The sequence below is a fragment of the Parus major genome, chromosome 9 (genome assembly GCF_001522545.3).
Source record: "Parus major isolate Abel chromosome 9, Parus_major1.1, whole genome shotgun sequence".
Taxonomy (NCBI): Eukaryota; Metazoa; Chordata; class Aves; order Passeriformes; family Paridae; genus Parus; species Parus major.
In genome coordinates this window covers 17,260,796-17,280,589 of record NC_031778.1, presented here as the reverse complement: position 1 = coordinate 17,280,589, position 19,794 = coordinate 17,260,796, and the positions used below count along the sequence as shown (strand labels likewise).

Here is a 19,794-nt window from a genome sequence, read left to right as displayed (position 1 = left end):
AATTCTAGTTTGTGCAAATCTGAATTTGACCCAAGACCCTGGCCATTGGTGACCACTTCTTAAAGCAGAACCAAATCATGAGAGCTCAGAGTTCTTTTTTTGCCCATGATTTATGTATCTTTTTCATATGTCAGCATTTGTTAAATGTGTGTTGGTGCACTAGAAAGTTTCATTTATTCAAAGCAGTAGCAGTCCTGCAGTGTGGACAACTGATGGTTATGGATAGTATGAAATACAAAATCTGTTTTATTTCTGCAGAGACATCAGCAAAAATGCCCATCTGGGGTTTAAACCATTTCTTTACTGGACCATCTTGGGCTTCTTTCATGCATTTGTTTTCTTTTATGGCTCGTATCTTCTAATGGGAGAAGACACTTCTCTGCTGGGAAATGGCCAGGTACAATATCATAAGTATTATTCTATCACTGTAATTTTGGCATTTTTTCTTAATGCTTTTTTTGAAAAATCCTTCTGTGTCCAAAGAATGTTGTTTTTATGAACTACAATTATCAAAGATTCTTTGTCGGGATTTGTGTGTGCTCTCAAGAGTAACATTTCTTAGCATGGAAATTGTATTAGCAGGGAAAGCATATGTCCCTGGAGAACATATCTTTCAAGATAATAAATGTATCGTGCTTGTCTTGAACTTTGTTGTATTTTGTAAACTTTTTTTGGTCAAAATCCTATTTCATAATGTCAGCAAATGAGAATTTATATTTATTCATTGAAAAGTCATTTTGAATTGGACTTAATTGCAATGTCAAGCAATGGCTTCTCTTCAGTAACTGTTACAAAGCTAGGCTGAAAGTTGACAAAAGTCTTAAAGCTTCTTCTGAAAATATTTTATTTTAATTACTCTAAATTTTTTTATATTTGGTGGTGCAAGCTGCTTTTAAATTATGCTTTATATTCAATAAATGTTTTTAAGGCCATAACTTAATGAAATCATTGTACACTAATTTGACACTTTCTGTTTTAAAGATGTTAAAGTTCACGGGAAGAGCCATTTACAAAAAAAACTCTAAAGCTTGAATGAAACCATTACAAGTCTGTTTCCTTATTCCCCCAGGTTCTGAGTTAGTTAACTTGGTTTAGAGCAATTAGATACTGATTTTTCCCTAGTTAAACGTGGGTAGTAATGGAAAAATACATTTCCTTCTCATTACGCCATTCTTAATACTGGCATGAAGGACTTGCCAATTCTCATAGTGCTTGGCAGAGTTGCAAGCTGTGGCACAAGGGACAAAAGCAGCATCCTGCTGAATTCTCAGTGTCACCTGGTGCCAGGGAGTGGGCGTGAGCTCAGGAAGTTTAGTCAGGAGTGCAGTGATGTACAGACAGTGAACAGAAGAGGCAGAGCTGGTGGCTGGCAGCGTCTGTCCCTGCGGATGAGGAGCAGTGAAGAGAGTGGTGCAGCCACCTGGAGTGCCCATTCCATCATCAGGTGTTTGATAAGAATGTTAAAATAGTTGTGCTTTAGATTAAAATGTCTTTTTCCAGCTGAGGCATGAGTGTGTCCTCTCTTGTTGTTTGTTACAAGCTGTGGGATTTGAAATTCTTGTGAGCTGGTATAAGTCCTTCAGGACTCTTGTAATGAGGTAATTTTAGACTATGAATCAGTGTGTGTGGTGCATCCATCTTCAGTTGTCAAAGCACCTCGCTTCAAAATTGCTTAGTAAATGTCCACAGGGCAGGAAAAAACTTCCTTTGTATTTAGTAACAACTGTTTGGTTTGGAAAATTGACAGCTGCCCTTTAGCTTCTTACATGACATGGCTTCAAATAAATTCTAAGACTTTTCTGGGTTTTAGTTACTCTGCCTCTTTTTGCTTGATAAAAGATGATGATTAGAACTGGTAGAACTGTGTTGCAGTGAAATAACTGCATTGCATAGTTTCTTGCAAAATTTAATGTGTGCCTGGAAAAGCCAAGATTAAGGGCAAAAGGATTTTGTGCACTGCTGAAGTGCTTTCTTACTAAGTCCTCAAGAAGTGATCACCTGTACAGATCTGTGAACAGGGTAGCGTTAGTGCAAGGCCTCATGTTTCCATTCCAAGTTCTCAGTTCAGAGCACAGCAGAATAGAGGAGATTGTAAATAATTTTGTTAATACTCGTGCTTTGTTAGGCTTACCTCAACACATTGTGCAACTACTTGATCTTTTAGTTCTTTTTTCTCCCCCCTTTTTCATGCTGTGCATGTCGTCAGATATTGAAACCTAACAGGCAAATGGTAAGAGTTTAGAAGAGGAGGAGATACAAAATATTGTATCTGTTACTTCATAGGATTAAGGGATGCAGCATCCACAGTGTAAATGTGTTCAAAAATAAAATGGTGGCAAGAACCTGTTCGTGTTTTGCATTCTAACTCTGTGACCATTGAGGGCAGTGTTAGCAAAGACACTTTCTTTCACAGGTCACTCAGGAGAAGTTGTTTAATTTTACTTTGAAGATGAACATTGCAGCAGTTAACAAGAAGCACGTTACTTGTTAACCATTACAGTTGGTGGGCAAGTAAATCTCAGGCTTCAAGAAGACATGTTATCACAAAGATCATTAAAATTACCAGTAAATCCAGACTCATGGCTGCTTCAGTTTTTTACCTTGTGTATAGATGAGAGAAGCAGTTGTGAGATCTGTCCTCAGGCTGTTGGGATGTTTTTGTCAGAGCTCTGCAACAAGAACTACAACTGTGTGAATCCCAGTTCCGTGCCCCTGTGCCATACTGACACATCAGCTCTAGGGTGACCCTGGTTGCCTGTCTGCATGTGGTACCTTCTTCCTTGCTTGCTTAGTCTGCTACCAGTAAATGCAGAGTTGAGGATTTGGTCATTGTTCAGTTTGTCAGTGGCAAAAACAGCTGTGAAACAGCAACATCTTCCCTGTGATCCCCCAGCCAATTCCAGGCTGGACCTGGTGTAGAATGGCAGTCCTGAGTAGCATGTGTGTAGATAGATACAACCTCAGCATCCCTGCTTGGTTGTCAGAGCTGAGATTTTATTGTTGTAGACCTTGTTCAGAGTTTTGATAGTTAAATTTTTGTGCACAAGAGAATACAAAACTAACAGATTTCAGTGTTTCAGAATTAGAGCTAAACTTTGTGTTTATTAGCCGTGAAACAAAGTGTCTTTTCCTTAGAATTTTCTTTGTAAAATACAACGGCACCATTATTTTTGAATTGTAGAATTGTGCTTGGGGTTAAAAGTGAACCTTCATCTGATGCTGCATGTTTAAAATTATCTGGAAGTGTTTAAACTCAAAAGGGTTTTGCACTTAAAGTGAATACCTTCCACCCAGTATTTCCTTTCTATTGGACGCTTAGAATGAATTGATCAAACTGGTATCTTCATTTTCCTATCATTTCATAATACTGTTTTGGCCTTTTTTTTCATATTTCATTTAGCCTTTGTGGTGATTTGTTTTGAACCAAGAAGAAAGATAATTTGTGGGTTGTTAATTTTGCTCTTATCATAAGCTGTATTATTTCTAGTAGTTTGTGTTGTATCCTCCTTGCTTTTTTCCATGATGATTACTTGTCACAAGCTTATGTCTTATTTCTTTAGTGTAGCTGACTTGAGAAGAATCTAACTTACTGTGAATGCTCTTAACTGATGTTTTTTTTCTTCCATGATTTTTGCCTTGCCATTTTCTTAGATGTTTGGGAACTGGACATTTGGTACTTTGGTCTTCACCGTTATGGTTATAACTGTTACGATGAAGGTATGATATCACACTGTCTACTCTCTGGGTTTGGATGTATAGGCAAATGTGTAATAAAGCAGTAATTTAAAACTTACTCCAATGTTACTGATTCTTGAAGGTTCCAGATAAGTGACTTCTATGTTTAGTTTCAAGAGTGGTTAAAATTTTTCTTTAGTTTTTGTGTGTTACAACAGTATTTAGTGTTTGGGCTGGAAGTTCATAAGTGTGTTCTGATTGGTATTTATCATTTTCTGTGAAGTGGGTGGAAAACAGAAGCTCACTGAAGTTATTTCTGTTTTAGATGGCACTAGAAACTCACTTCTGGACATGGATAAACCATTTTGTTACTTGGGGATCCATTGTCTTTTATTTCATATTCTCCTTGTTTTATGGGGGAATTATCTGGTAAGTGCTTCCCCCTCCTTTATCACATGTAATATCAATGAAGCTAAAAAAACACTGAAATATTATGTTCTACTGTCTAGCTCTGAATTTTGTGACAGGTTTGCGAAAAAAAAAAAGTTTTAAATCTAGACTGGCCACTTGCTTTTGGTGATTCTTTGAAAAATTTCAGAAGTGCTGCTATGCTGGTCTGTGCTCAAGGACACACAGTACCTGTCTCTGGCAGCCTGTAACTATAAAGGCATTTTTAAGAAGTAAATAGGTTCCCAGAGGTGCTATGTAATAGATAAATGATTGCAACAGAAATTTGGATACTTCAGTAAACTGCTGAAGTATTTTTGCCTGTAGTTTGGAGTCTGGAGAGATAGGGTTTGATTCTCTGCAACACAATTTAAAACTAAATCATAACCTTTTCCTCCAAAGTTCAGGACCCTCTTTCCCTGGAGCTCACTTGCAGGTCAGGTCTAACAGGTTGCTGGACTTCACATGCACATGGTGCAGTTGTGACTCTGCATCCTGAGTCTCTCTGCTTGATGTAAAATAAGATACACTTGAGACAGCCTGTGCAGTGCTTTTGATCCTAAAAGTTCTTTTTAGTAATTTGCACTTCTTTTAACTTTTCAGGCCATTTTTACATACCCAGGACATGTACTTTGTATTTGTTCAACTGTTGTCAAGTGGTTCTGCTTGGTTTGCCATAATCCTCATAGTAGTTGCTTGTTTGTTTATTGATGTTGTGAAGAAAGTGCTGTACAGACATCTGCAACCAACAAGTACTGAAAAAGCTCAGGTAATGTTATGTTTTTGTATCCATCTTGACCAGTCGTTACCCTCTTACATTGCTGTCATGTTTAATGTAGAAAAGTGTTCTCATTTTGAAATACACTTGTTAATTTTAAATAACAAAAGTGAGGACACCATTTTACAAGGCAGTAATGTTTATGTTTAGTAATTGGTAATAAAAAGAATAGAATTATTTATGAAGGGATCACTCAGTCTTTTGCATCTCACCTTGCAGCTGTATGAAAGGATCATACTGTGCATTTTTAAACTGTTTTATAGATGGTAACTTACTTTTTGTCTAGGTATTAGAAGCTACTGCTCTGATTGGCACTGAATAGTTTGTAAAACATGATGGAAACAATAATTTTAAAAATTACTTCAGTAAAAATTGTTTAAATTAGTATTTTTTAAATCTCAGTCATTTCTGATGCTATGCATTCAATTGTTGATTCTATATTCAAGCTAATTACCCATGTGGCAGTTTCACAGATTGATAGACAAGGTCTAAAGTTATGCTGTGGTAATGGAATCTCCTTTCTGCCTGATACAGGCTACAAAAAAAACCCTTTAAATCATTCTGGTGAGATTAGACTGTCTTTTAAGGTAAATATCTCATCTCTGAGTGTTTTCTTCTTTTTAGAGACAGTTACGGAGAAATTATCCTGACCTATTGTTCTAATAGTGACTGTCTCTCTGGTTTCAGTTTTCAGCATTTTGTCTTTTTATACTCCTTCTGCTAAACTAGGTTTCTATTACAGTTTTTGTTTATTCACAGTTAGCTTTGTGATCAAGTTAATTTTAGCACTGATAGGTAGATTGGAGTTGCATCTTAGTCAAGAAGGTTGTTTTAGAATCTTCTCATCATTCTTGTGTTTCTCCTGTAATTTTCACCCTTCTTCAACCTCATCTTGAATTTTGGATTTCACCAGAGGACACAATATTACAGCACAGCAGACTTCTATGCCAACTATGGAAATAATGAGTCCCCAGCTACATTCAGATTACAGAATAACATACATCAGTAACCTGTTATCTTCTGCATCTTCTTTCTACACATCTGCAGGTGGTGATGTTGGTTTCTTTCAGGTCATTGATGAGAGCTCAATTAGCATAGGGCCAAAAATATTTAAAGTGAATGAAGAACCCAGCTGACAGAGACATCCCATGCACACTTAATGGTCTGAAACCTCTTAGCAGCTTTCTGTCCACCTGTGTGCCAGATCGATTTTGTGGTTCCCTAATTGCTTAATGCAGGTGGCACTGAGCTCTGTGCCTGCAGAAATCCTGACTGCACTGCATCAGTGCTGGTATCTTTAGCATCTAGCCTTGTAATTACTTTGATGTAAGTGCACGTGGATTTACTTAAATTATATTATCCTTCTAATTTGTGTGTTAAAAAAAAAATCTGTGTCAGACGTTCTCTTAATTTGCCTAGGACCAGCATCATGCTGACAAGCTTACTGCTAGCCAAAATATCCCACTAGTCCCTTTCCAAAACTGGAATATTGGCTGCTTTTTCCTGTCTTTAAATTTAATAGCTAAAATCTGAAGTGAATAACCACTGGCTTTCATAAGAGTTTTCAGATAGACCTGGTAAGGCTCTGGGTTGCACCATTACTGCATTTCTTTGATTAGAGTGTCTGTAGGTAATGATACTTACCTGTCTTTTTTTCTCCCCTCAAAAACTAGTAGCAATATTTATCAAACACTCTCTTTCCTTCCTTGCTGTACATCACCTGTTGCTGTCTGGCACAGTATTGGTGTGGTTCTTGAGGGTTTTCATGTTCTTGAAGTATTTGAATTAAAACTTAAAAAGCCACACGGATTTTCTTGCCTTCATCCTGTATTACACTTCTGCTGCATTCTCTTGCTTTAGGAGTCCTTTCTAAAGAATTTTTGAGTTCACTTTAATGCCATTACAGCTGTGCAGTCAAGGATAGAGAAGGACTTTTTATTTCTAAGAAGGAATCTTGATGAGTATCTAACACCTTTCCTGTGGCTATAGCTTAATTCCTGACTGGGGATTTTGCTTTGTGTATCTCTATTAGTTATCATTTTTCTTTTTCCTTATTTGCTTTCTACTTTGCACTTGACAGAGTCAGCACTAAGGTCTCTGTTTACCAAAATATTCTTTCTCTCCACAAATTCTTAATTCCTGATGTAGCAAAGTCAAGATATCTGAAATGGGATTTGACCAAAAATTCTTCAGGCCATCCAGTGGTTTCTCTTTGTGTGTCTGATACTGAAATCATAGCTACAAATGTTCTTGGAAAAAGAAGGCACCTCTTTGTTCCCTTCTTGCGGTTTAATCTGTTGAGATTTTCCAACTCTTGCTTTAATGGGACAGTCAGCTCCACTGGATTTCATTCCCTGATCTTGCAATGAGGAAGTGGATATAACTGAAGAGGAGCAGATGATCAGCTTAGCACATTTGTTGTCAAGAAGTGACAGAATGTTTCTTTTATGATCATACCTCATAATTTGTGCTTAAAATTCCTAGTAAATATTTTTCTTTCTGTTTCCAAGCAGAGGAAGAGACCAACTTTCAGATAGGAAGTGTTTGGAGAAAATCTTAGTCCTAAGTGCTGAGGGTGATGAGTGATGCTAATGCATTCTGTGGAAGCCATTGAAGGAGTAAATATGGAACTTTGTATATTGTCCTTTTAAATTATTTTTCATAGTGTAGGTGCACCCTCTGTAAAACTGAACATGTTTAATTATTCATTTTTAATTGTAGGACAACATTAGCATATTTTCATATTGGGGGAAAGAAAAGGCTTGGTTTATAGTTACTGTGTTTTTATCATGGCAAGATAAATTGCTACATGACCTAGTTCCTTGTTTTTAAATTGCAGCTATTTAGGTTATTTGTTTCTGTCTGCCATCATTTAAATTCTAAACTAATCCCAGGAGCAGTGAGCAAAACACACATTTCTCAGCTGAAAGTGCTTGTCTCTACTGTGTTAATTTTGCAGATTTTTTTTGTGTGTGACTTACCTGACTTAGTGCTCTGAATTCACTCTATCTGTAGGAATCTGCCTAACCTTGATTTTAAGCATCAAGTGTGAGTTTGCCTCTGATCTGTTAGATGTTACATGTAGCTAAGTTATTCATAAGAGAGCAGAGAAATTTAACTGATATGAGAGAGAAATTTGATAGGCTTTTAAATGTAAATATTGTTCTGTTACAGCAATTTAAATCTAATACAGCATCTTATTTTGTGAAAATAAAAATTAAGAAATTGACAGGCAAGCATGGGTTGATTTTTACAGAGGATGAGCTTGCTTAATTTTATGTTCCTTAATGCACTTAAGGTGAATGTGTGTTACTGTATTTTATTTTAGTTTTGCTGTGTTTCAAGGGGTTTTTGCTGGCCTAATGAAAAGCCATCTTATGTTTCACTGAGGTCAGGTGCCCTGATGTAGCCTGTGGGCAATTTCTCAATACAGGTCTGTTAAAGAATCATACAGGAAGAATTGGACAGTAAGGTAAATGTGAATCAAAATATAAATCTTTGGGTAAAGATAAATCACAGCACTACTGAAGGGAGAAAGCAATACAGAATAAAGGTGTCTGGTAAAGCACAGGTATAAAAGTGTGTAGGCCTTTTCTCTCAGTATGAAAGCAAAGGTACTTTAAGAATGGTCCTGCCAAACAGTGACTGGCTGTGATGGTCCCAGGAGCTGTCTTGAAGGTACGAGGCTTGTGTTCTGTATATGATGTGTATTCCACTTAAATAACAATGTGTTGTCCTGTGTCTTTCTCTTAGAAAATTACTGCTGCTACTTACTGACATGTATGTTCCATCCCTTCTCTGTCCAATTGTAGATGTACTCCAACAGAGTTGCTTTAAGTGACGAGTTCATCGCACTGCAGCCATTGTCCAGGGCAAGGAATCAGCTGAGCAAAATTAGGTAGAGTAGGAGGGACAGTTCCTCATCAACTCTTATGCATGCTCAAGGTGAACTAACCAGTGCTGAGAGAGATTGGAAGAGGCATGAATATATATTAGTGGGGTGAGAGGGCAATACCTGTAGCGCAGAAACATTCAGTTTGGTCATTTCTTGCCTTTGCTCTGTGTTTCTGAGCCAAATGCTTCTCCTAAGTAGCATGTGTTGGACGTGCTTTTTATTTATTTTTTTTAATAGGAAAAAAACATCCCTAGCATGATGCTCAATTTCCAGAATAAAGATCAGCTGTTCTTGCATCCATTTTTAAATAATCATAGTTTCTAGCATGGTTATAATGCTTTTAGTTTCTTTATGATAAAAATTAACAGTGCATTTTGCATGCTGGATAATTTCAGCTTTATAAGGCTGTGACAGGAAGATCCATGTACTTCAGGCAGCAATTTCTTGCAAGTTATTTGCCCATTTTAATTTGCTTTCAATTGTGTCAAAAGAGCAGAAAATGTTTGAAGCTTGGGTGCATCCATACCCTTGTGCAGCTGAGGCTTTTTTGTGTCTGTTTTGTGCAGCTATAAAGTGATTGTTGTTTGTTTTCAATGTGTATAGATACATATTCTTAAAGGCATTTGGCTACAAAGTCCCAGAAAATTATTCAAAACAAGATCAAAGCATACATGTGTCTGTGTAGGTAAAACATGATTCTGCAGCTCTTCAAACATACTGTGTTCAGCACATTAAATGCTGTCAAATGCTGGTTCTCTTTTGTAAGATTTAAGCATTCATATGTCTCAATCTTTTCAATTCCACCAATACCTACTTCTACATCCTACAGCAAGAATTAATGCAAAGATCTGATTCCTTTTAAATATTTTTCAAGGTGACTTTGTTGTTAAAAATGTTTAAATAGGTGCCTAGGAGAACCAACCAACCTATATTTTAGGGACTTAATTGCTGTCTGTTTAACCAAAAGAGTAAAGTTTTGTATTTCCTCTGAGAGTCCACTACAACTTTACAAGGCAAAACTTGAAGCAGTCATTGTGTTGTGGAGTTAGTGACCCCAGTGTGAAACACAACACCTTGGATTTCCAAACACCCAGGGGGATAGTGGTGGGCTGGTTTTATTTTGTTTTGTTTTGAATTCAGCATTTAATACCTTTAAAACAGGCAAAGTACAGTATAGCTTTTGAAAGCTGTTAAACTTATCAGCATACTGGGGAGGTTCCTCTGCAAAAGCCTTTACAAGTTAGCTTTTCAAATTCTTAGTTTATCAGATACCTTAGTTTATCAAGTTACCTTTTAAAAACTTTGGCTAAATGTATGTAAGTCTCTGTTTTCTGAATGAATTATTAAAGTGAGTTATGTCACATCATATCTACACCAAAGATTTTAGAACAGAAGATTCTGTTAAAATTTCAAAAACTAAACACATCCTAATGGTTAAACAGCTGGATAATCAAAGAAAAATAAAGCTGTCAAGGAATGCAGCACTATAGCCATTAAAATACTAAAACCAGGAAAATCCCTGCTAATGTGAGGCAGTTTTCTTCATATTAAACTTAGGGAAGAGTAGGGAAAAAAAAAGGGAAATCTGTTTTGTCCATGAGTAAAAAATGATTATGTAAATCCAATTCTCTTGTAAATCAGATTTCACACTTGAATATCTGACAGTACCTGAAGTACAAGCACTGGCTGCTTTCTAATGTGCAGTTGAGCTTGTAAAGTGCAACAAGCAGCAAACAAGGATTCAGGTTTCTCTAGTTCTTTATTCTATCTTTGGATAAAGTTCAAAAGTTATCCTGTGGATCCTTGCCTAAAACAGTGAAAAGGAAAATCAATTGATAGACAGAAGCCACTCACTTCATTATACTAAATAAAATCTAATTTGGAGTATAGAGCTTGAGTTGCTTTCTGTGGTTTTCCCAAAGCAATAAGGCAAAGAAGCCAAGGAAAACTGTAGGAGCATGAAACAAAACAGCTGCCTGGTGAATATGTAGCTGTAAAGCAGCTGACCTGTCACACCTCATTTGTACATGCCCACCCAGGGATTGCATCCTTTGTGACTGCAGAATGCATGGAGGTTGATGAACAGACTTCAGCAGGTTTTTGTTGTTTGTAAATATGTATTAAATGTCTCAAAAGGAGCATAACTGCAGGTTAAACTGAGTTATGCCTTGTTCTGCCAAAATGCTTACTCTTCTCTTGAGATCAAAAGAAGACTTCCTTTATGAATGCAAATTAAAAGAGAAGTGTGATATTGCAATAATTTTTTATTTCTGTAGGCTTCACAGTGTGCAAAAAATGTTCAAGTTTATATTGAGTACATTGGTGATGTACAGTTAAGATCTTTGAGGGGATCTCCTAAGTGTCCAGGTGATTCCTGTAAGTCAGAATTGCAGTCTCGTGTGTGCGTGTTGGAGCCTTGCCTGTGAACTTTACTGTCCCTTTTGGAACATGGGATGAAGAGGAAATCAGGTGGTGCCAGCAGGTGCAGGTGTTGTGCTTAGCTGGAGTCTGGCTGAGCACTGCTTTCTTCCACAGCTGCCTCTCCTGCTCTTGGAATGTGTGAAATAAGTATCTTAGGGTACTAACTGGGTCCCAGTCTTATGTCATTCCATGTTTTTATCTGTAAAGAAAGTGTTCTGTGTGCATGTATGTCTACATGTCTTGTGTTTTTTAAGAACTGTCAGAAATTTTAAGCCATGTTTCAGAAGAGTTGCTTGGACAGATGTTTTAATTCTACTTACTGATTAGCTATGTTTACAGAGTTTCTACCTTTGCACAGTGTGTTATGAACTGTACCCAGAACTGGAGAAATGTAAGACACAGAAAGAGTTTTATTTACTGTGAAGGCTGTCAGTGCACAGTGTTGTATCTGGGGCTCTGGAGCATTTACCTTGTCACAGCCAAACCCTGTTCTTCCTCCAGCCCTATGAGTCTGTTATTGCCTGGTTTTCCCTTCATCTCAGTCCAGATCTGCTCTTCAGCTGTCTCCAGGCTTCAGGCCCTGGCTTTATGGCCTTCATTCCTTGTCTGTATTTTTAACTCTAGCTCCTGTTCCATAGGATTCCCCCCCTACAGCTTTCAGCTCTGACCCAGCCCAGCTGTGTGTGAGAGCAGACAGGCCTCTGTTCCTTTTGCCACCTATGTTTTCTGTAAGGAGTGTGTAATTTCCAAGAAAGTTGCCCAAGTGGAAGTAGGAATTCCACTAGTGAGGTGTGCTAGAACACCCTGATGTGCTGCACTTTGGTCAAGGGTAATCTCTTCCTTTACAGACCTGTTCATTGTGTTAGCATAGCTCGGTGTGGATCTGTTGGCTAATCCACAGAAGCTATCACAGGAAGATGAGGAAATGAGGGAAGAATGTACCATTTTGGATTTGACTTCAGTCACAAAAGTGCACATACTACTTACCTGAAGAAACTTTTGTCTAATGATTTGGAAATAATGAAATAATTTGGCACTTGTAGGTTCATTTGATACAAAGAATAGAAAAAGACATGATGAAAACATCATGGCAGTGAAGTTGTTAGATGTCAATATTCCTATATATTTTATTTAAAAATTTTAAATCTAATTGTAGATTGGTATACGGAATATTAAGGGTTAAAGATTGTGAGATTTACAGTAGGGAACAAGTTTTAACTTAATTGTACAATAGTAATAACCATCTCATATCAATTTTCTGAAACATCTCTGTGGCATCAGAATGTTGGCAGCTGCGACCTGCAGTCAGGAAAATACCCCGCAGTGCTCTTAACTTGGTGTACAGGATTAAACATGCATTCCCCATTCCTCAAAGTCCCAGCTTTTCAGTGTGATTAAATCTTGGGTTGAAATGTCTGTCTTGTGGCATATGGAATAACCAGCAATTATTTACCTGCAACAAACAGACTGAAATGATCCTTTCTGTTAGAAGGGGAAGAACAAAACTCCAAAAACTAAGAATTTTAGATAGATTCCAAATTTTGGGGGTTTTCTTGTTGTAATCTGTAGAGAACAAAACAGCCAGACACTTTTAACAGTTGGGTGCTGAGAAGCCACATTTGATCTATCAAAAATAAAAATTGCCTCTTGACCTTGTAAATATTCCTTGTTCTCTCAAGACCAGACCTGTGAAAGTTCTTGTAACAATGATAACTGTTTTAAAGCAATGCAAGCATGGTGCTTTATAAGATCTGTTGCTTTTCTGTCCTTCCAGATGGAAGAAGATAAGGGTTCAGTCAGCTCAGCATGTGACTTTGCTGAAAGCAGGCACAGAGGGGAGGACAATAGGCAGCTGCTAGACCCATCTTGCCTGCCCGACAGTTCTTACCTCCACTAGGTAGTACTCCCACTGTACCCTAATGTGTGTGTATTTATTTACATATATTATACAGAGACAGTCATTGAACCATCTCCAAAATACCCATATTTTTGGTATCTACAAGAAAAATTGCATCACAGAATGCTGATTTTTTTTTTCTTTATCAAGCTGAATCATTCTTTAGTTCTGCACCTCAATTGCTTTTTGATTTATTACATCCAGTGGGCCATTCTCATATGAAGTATTATGTTTCTTGAGATTCCAGATCTTACCTTATGAACATACTTTATTTGCTGCCCAAATATTAATAATATCTGGTATTTCTCCATAATCATTATTTTTTTTAAAGCATTGTCTCTCCTGCCTTGTGTTTCCTGAGGGTTTGTTTCAGGTCTCCAGGGAACATTATGCCTTCCTGCCTTGCCATGCCAGGTTTTTCTTTGCTATAAAACTATGACCATAATTGTCCTCCACAGAGAAAAAGTGAGAAAAGGGACTCTTTAGCATATTCCTTCCAGGTAGTGGGTGTAAATACAAAAAAATCCATGTTCACCAGTCAATGATAAACAACATATCTATATATAAAATATAGTTGGCTTTTTTTGTTCTTATTGTTCTTACAGTATTTCTTTACACTTAACTGTTTGACAGAACAGAATTGTTGTTTCCAGGCTTACATAAGGTCTCACTTGCCATTTTTTAAAAAAGTGATACTAATTTTTTCATAAGTTGTGATTCAAGCATGATCCTAGCTTTTTGTATCTTACTGGTGAAGAATAAAGGAGATTCTCCAGAAAAAGAGACATTACACCTCCAAAATCCAGAGCTGAGGATTTGCTCCTTGGAAGCTTTTTGGGTTCCTCTTGGTTCCTCTTTCTGACACTCTTTGGATAATATCCAGGACTGCTGGCTCTCAGGGTAACAGATTCTAAGGAAAAAAATGCTCTGGTTCATCTGATCCAGCATACAGCCATTGTAATGTGACTTTCTGCAGAAACTTTAAAGGTCTGCTTGAGAATAATGGATGAACTAAATACTCTCTTTGAAATCCTGAGTGTAGGAATGTTAAAGTTTTGTACTGCTGTGACCACACCTGTGAAGGTCACTCCATCTGCAGCAGGGGGTTTGCCTGCTGACCTCCACATGGGAATTCCTTCTGCTCTGTGTAATCTCTTGTGTCACAACTCTGAGACAACAGTCTGAGCTGGCTCTGAAGGTCATATTTGCTGGTACTGCAGTGCTGCAAAGTGTGCAGTTCTGATTCTGGTATCTTCTGTGGCACTGCAGTAGTGGTAGTCATCACATGGTGTTCAGGGACTCAGGCTCTGTTGAAGTGTGTTTTGTTTTGTTTGTCTTTAAACCAGAACCCCTTCCAGACCTGTCACCTGTAAATCTTCTGCTCCTGCCTTTCAGGTACAGAAGTTCATTGTCACAGTAAATGTTCCTTTTGTGTCCCAAAGACCCCCCAGATGTGTGAGTTAAAGCATTTACTGCCTGTACTCAGCCACAGCCTCTGAGGTGCAGCATCCACAGGATCAGGGGGCTCAGTTTTTAGAGAATCCTGTGTGTTCCAACAGCTGCTGAGCAGCAGTTCTGTGAGCATCACAATGAGTGGTGTGATGGGAAGGTCTGGAGGGGCTGTGGGGGATGTGGCACAGGGCTGAGGAAGGGGCAGGCACAGGAAAAGGTGCATGGGAACAAACACCAGTTCCGCGTGTGTTCCTCCTTGTCCTACCAGTTGAGATTTTTCTCTTTTATTTCCAAAAGCCTCTTGTCTCTGTTAGCTGCCTCTTCTTTGTTGTGTAGGCTGTTCTTCTGTTGTGACGCTGTAAACGTGTCCTGTTGGGGAGAATTAGGAAAGAGAGGGTGTCCACTCACAGTAAACCATTCCCATAGGGAACTCTTGAGGTTCTTTGCTTTCCTTGCAGTGTTTGGCAACTGTGGATGGCGTGGAAGAAATTGGGGCTCAAAAACAGAATCTTCAGACAACAGTCACTGACCTTTGATGTTGCAGTGAAAAGTTGTGGGAAGGTCTTAAGTGAGCTGTGTCCCGTCATGGACTAAGATGCCTCCTCCCAGAATTCTTCTTTCACTGGTGTGAGGAGAGGGTAATGGATGCTTAAGTTCAGCCTCTGTGTTCAGTATTTGTTTGACAGGATGCTCTCCTGGAGAGTTTAAAATTAAATTAAAAAGCATCCCCACACTTCACATTTTTATTTCTCTTTGGAATGGTTACTGAAGTCATTTTAGGATGGTCTCTCTGCAGAAGTAGGAGATTCCAGTTATGCTGCAGTTGATGCAGCAGTGCTGTGGAGGAGCACACTGGTTGGTGGCACTTACACCCATATATCTGTTACTGCTTTCTTTTCATTTTATTTCTTTAATTCGTTTTTTTTCTCACCTATAAAACATGAGCTGTTGAAGGAGTTTATTATGCTAATGTTGAATTATTCTTCATGCTGGCATGAACATGACTGAACCTTTCTGACATCTTGTTTGCTTTTGGATAAGCCATGTCACACAATCAGGAATGTGCTTTTGTTCCATACCAAGCCAAGGGTATCTGTGGTAGTGATATAATGTAAATTATTCTAGGAAATTGCATTGTGCACTTGAGGAAGAATTACTTGGGATCGGGTGGCTGTGTTGTATTCTGCAGCCCAAAGTTTTGTCTTGATAAATTTCCCTTAAAATAGATGTATAAATTGTTACAGGGCCACAGAGGTGAATGAAGGCATCCCAGCTGGAAGTGCATGTGCTCTGCTGTGGGGTTTGTTGGTGGGAATTCCTGACCAGTTCATTTCCAGTGTTAGGCAGACGTGGTGCCAGACAATTTCCATGCGCTCAACAAGGCTGCACTCAAACCTCAGGAAGAATAAATTTTAGAGTATGTAGACCTGAGGGAGTAATAATATTATTATTGTGGTTCACCTATGAAATTGAAAAATATTCAACATTCTAGCTTTAAGAAAACTTGCTTTTCCTAAGTGTTTTTTGGTAGCATCTTCATTGCTAGAATTTGTGAATACTGATTTTTCTTTTTTCTTTCTATTTTTTTCTTTCCAGCTTACTGAGGCAGGTTCAGGTATCAACTGCTTGGACTCCATGTGCTGCTTCTCAGATGGGGAAACAGCATGCACATCTGTTAGAAGAATGCTGGAACGACTAATGGGAAGGTGTAGCCCAAGCCGGGTCAACAGGTGTGGCATTTCTCTCAATAGCCTTTGCTGCAGACGATTCTCCTATAAACTGGAACCCGATGAGCCTGCAGCAATAGATGTCTAGAAACCAGCTGCAGGTTTTGCTTATCTAAGTAGAAAATGCACCTCTTTATTGTACTTTTTTCATCCTAAAAGATTAGCTTCTTGTTTCTTTTTGAGTGGTTTCTTTTGGGATGGGGAAGGGAAAAACGATTTTCGAAAGATTTCTGTTAAAGTGTTTAGTTTGGCTTTACAAGCTCTTGTGTTGTATCTATCGTAATTTCTCTTGATTTGTACGTTCTTCTCTTTAGAAAATCAAGCCTTGCTGCTGTTTTTGTTCTCCTTTTTATGATTACATTTTGCCTTCATGAATCAGGAGTTGTTTGTAAAGTCGAAAGACTTTTCCCTTTGGTTCTTGATGTACAACCTCCAAATATTTACCTTGGAGCTTGCATTACTCCTGAAGGTATACAAAAGGCTCACATTCCCCCCACCCCTTAAATCTGTTTCACTGTTAGGAGGAGAGCCTTTAAATCTTTCAGCCATTGATTGATATGAAGATGAAATATTTTTGTAGTATAACTTTTATAATCTATTTCTAAAATCAGAGTGATTGACAGAACAGAGTCTTCAGGTTCTAAGAATTTTCAATGTTTTTTGGGTTCCAGAAGGTATATTGTCAAAATCATGTGTGCCATTCCAAAGTATGTGCTAAAATAAATCTTTCCTTCACAAGCCACGTGTGAAACAAACGTCAGTGGGGTAGAAGCACGTTGAGTAATTGATTATGTCTGAGGAGCAGCATGGTTCTTGCACTCAGCCCAACTGGGAGAGGAGCTCTCACTGAATCCTCTCATTTGCCATCTCCCCATTTCCTTAACAAAGCGGGATAGCAAACAAATATGGAAATATTTGGGGGTAGAAATAAAAATAGTCTTTTGTACATCGTAATCTCTGGCCCTGAATGATATCACGGTCCTTCATTGGTCAAAAGGCAAACCTGAAAACACTGAACTTCACACATTTTTAAGGAAACTCATTTTGTATTTGAAGAACTTTGTCTCTTTCAGTTAAAGGTTGTGATATCATTCACTGGGTATCAAATCTCATGTGAGTAATTTTCCCTGACAGCTTTGTCAGCTCTGGTTCTGCCTTTAGGTACTGCCTGGTCTGTAGCTCATCTCTGTTGGAACTCTTGTGTTGAACATGGTGTCTGTGCTTTCAGTCAGTCTCTCTCTTCTGGCTTGCTTATGAAATTTATTCAATGTTTCTACAAATCTAGGGTATGAGTATGCAAGAAGTTTCATTCCATATGAAAAATGAACTGTTACAATTAAGTACATTTTTAATTCAAACTTGCTGTGTAGAAAGCGGGCATGATGTGTAAAATAAACAGTTTAATAGAATTTTTAATCTACAAGGTGAGCATTTAATTGATCTAAAAATCAACATTTTGGTAGCGGTTGCTCTAACTTTTTTGGGGTTTTTTTTTTCACTTCTCTGTAAAGTTGTGCTTTCCAAATGAGGAATTTCTCATGCTACTTCTTTTCACTTATTGTTATCTAATTAGGGCAGATTGTTAGTTAACAATTGCCTTAGTAACCTGTAGTCTTATAAGGTAGGTATTTTGGGTTTTGTTTTCTGCAATGTATTTGCAGTTTTACAATTTTCTCTTTGTTCCATTCAAATTTTTTTTCCTTAAGAACTTAAAAATACTTACTGAAGCTAACTCGTATTTGACAGAATATTAAACACTTTTTTCAAGACTGCTTTTTCTCAGGTTTCTTTTCTGCTTACCTCATGTAGTTCTCAGAAGAAGTTTCATCTAGCCAAATAATTTTAGAGTTCTTAAAACACAGACATTAGGATTAAGTTCAATGAATATGCAAAACTATCTTGGTGCTACACTAAGGGCTTGAAGTTCTGTGGGTTTTGCTTCTGCCTCTGGTTGAAATTGCTCTGAACAATCTTCTAGTTTCACTTAAATTTATGTACAGTACAAATAGAAAAGAGATTTTAAAGTCAGTCATATTTCTTTTCTCCAATGATTTCGGCTCCTTCCACTCAGTATTGACACTTAAAACCTGATCTAAAAGTCAAGGAACCATTTTCTCTCTTACACTTTTTTGCTAATATGAAAAAGTCTGTAATCATGTTTTAAATTACTAATTGCTTAAATCACATGACCCAGTTACAAGTTGTGAAATGCTGAAGGTACAATTAAGAAAACTGTTGGGTGATTTTAAAATTGTTCAGGCTTTGCTCATGAGCTTGAGCTGCTTTGTTATTTATTGAAATCTCCAGAAGATTGTGCAGTCCCCAACAGGATGATCTTTTGAGTATTTGTACTCTATAAAACAGCTAAGTATTCAACCAGGAGGTAGCTGCAAATTATTTTCATTGATTGAAATGATGCTGATGAATATGTTGTTTGTGCAAGTGCTGTAGAATGAAGAGCACTGTTTTAAATAATGTTGCTGTAGCCAGCTTGTGTTGTATTCTCTGCTCCTGATATTCTGTCAAATATGATATTCTGTCAAATATGATAACATGAAATCAAACATTGTATCAAATTTTGATAAAAACTTTGATGAATCAAAGTCGTACAAATGCTTGGAGTAGTGGGCCACAGGAATATAGTCTCTTTGTGCTTAATTTACTGCTTGTAAAATGTATTTGAGAAGTATTTTCTATAGCTTCCTTCACCAGTTAGAATATAAAATGTGTGGTGTGGTATGTTAAAATGCATTTTTGTCTGTATGTTCCATTAAATTGTCTGTCTACTTGTCAGTCACTAAAATATTAAGAATGCTGGATCACATACATGACTTGTACAGTAGGAGTCATTGCTGAATTGTTGGGTCTCCCATTAGTGGTTCTTGTGTCAAGGCACTGCATGGAACAGTTCTAAAGAAACAGCAGATTTCTGACAGAGCCTAATTTGGAAGATAAGCTCGTTGTGTTTTGGTTTCCTGCCTTCTAAACTTCTTCAGCTTTCCCATATGGCCCTATAATGCTGTCCAGCCAAGAACAGCATTTCTTCCCAAGCAGTAATTTGTCCTCAAGTGAAAGACATTGTGAGACCCCTTTGAGTCAGCAGCTCTGATGTCTGGGGTGGTTCCCTGACATTCTGAAGTGTAACAGAAGGGAAATAGGGAAATAGAACAGAAATAGGTTCCTGGCTGTAGTTTTGCCTCCCCCAGGTTCAGGCAGTATGGAAGCTTCCCACTGGCACACGGCTGTGCTGGGTTTCCAGGGTTGGCTGTGTGCTCCACAGGGCTCTGCAGGAGCAGCCTCACGGTGCCTCTGTACACAGGCAGCATTCACAGCCTCCTGAGGTTAAAACTTCAGCTGCAAAATAGGCATAAAAACCTCTGCTTGTTTTAATTCACAGTGATGGAAATAGCCATAGCTGTGTGCTAATTACAGAGCAGGCATGAATTGGCCTCTGTTTCCAAAGGTCTGAATGAACTGCAGGTACCTACATGAAATGAGTAGA

General features: G+C 37.9%; 1 protein-coding gene across 11 annotated transcripts in view; it reads left to right on the top strand.

The window, feature by feature from the left end:
* The window catches only part of ATP11B (ATPase phospholipid transporting 11B (putative)), a 65,893-nt gene that overhangs the window by 40,979 nt on the left and 5,120 nt on the right, over positions 1-19,794 (top strand). For 4 of the 11 annotated variants that reach the window (XR_004498682.1, XM_033516681.1, XM_033516680.1 and 1 more), the window contains exons 25-30: positions 259-397; positions 2,207-2,230; positions 3,652-3,717; positions 4,001-4,104; positions 4,726-4,891; positions 16,162-16,295. Coding sequence is in view for 10 of the 11 variants with exons in the window: in XM_033516681.1 (XP_033372572.1) it covers positions 259-397; positions 2,207-2,230; positions 3,652-3,717; positions 4,001-4,104; positions 4,726-4,891; positions 16,162-16,295 (633 nt within the window). In the remaining variant the exon portion in view is untranslated. Of the gene's footprint in view, positions 1-258; positions 398-2,206; positions 2,231-3,651; positions 3,718-4,000; positions 4,105-4,725; positions 4,892-8,712; positions 8,799-12,990; positions 13,114-16,161; positions 19,096-19,794 lie in introns of those variants that run through there. The other 7 variants (XM_033516678.1, XM_033516677.1, XM_033516679.1 and 4 more) reach the window with 6 other exon arrangements.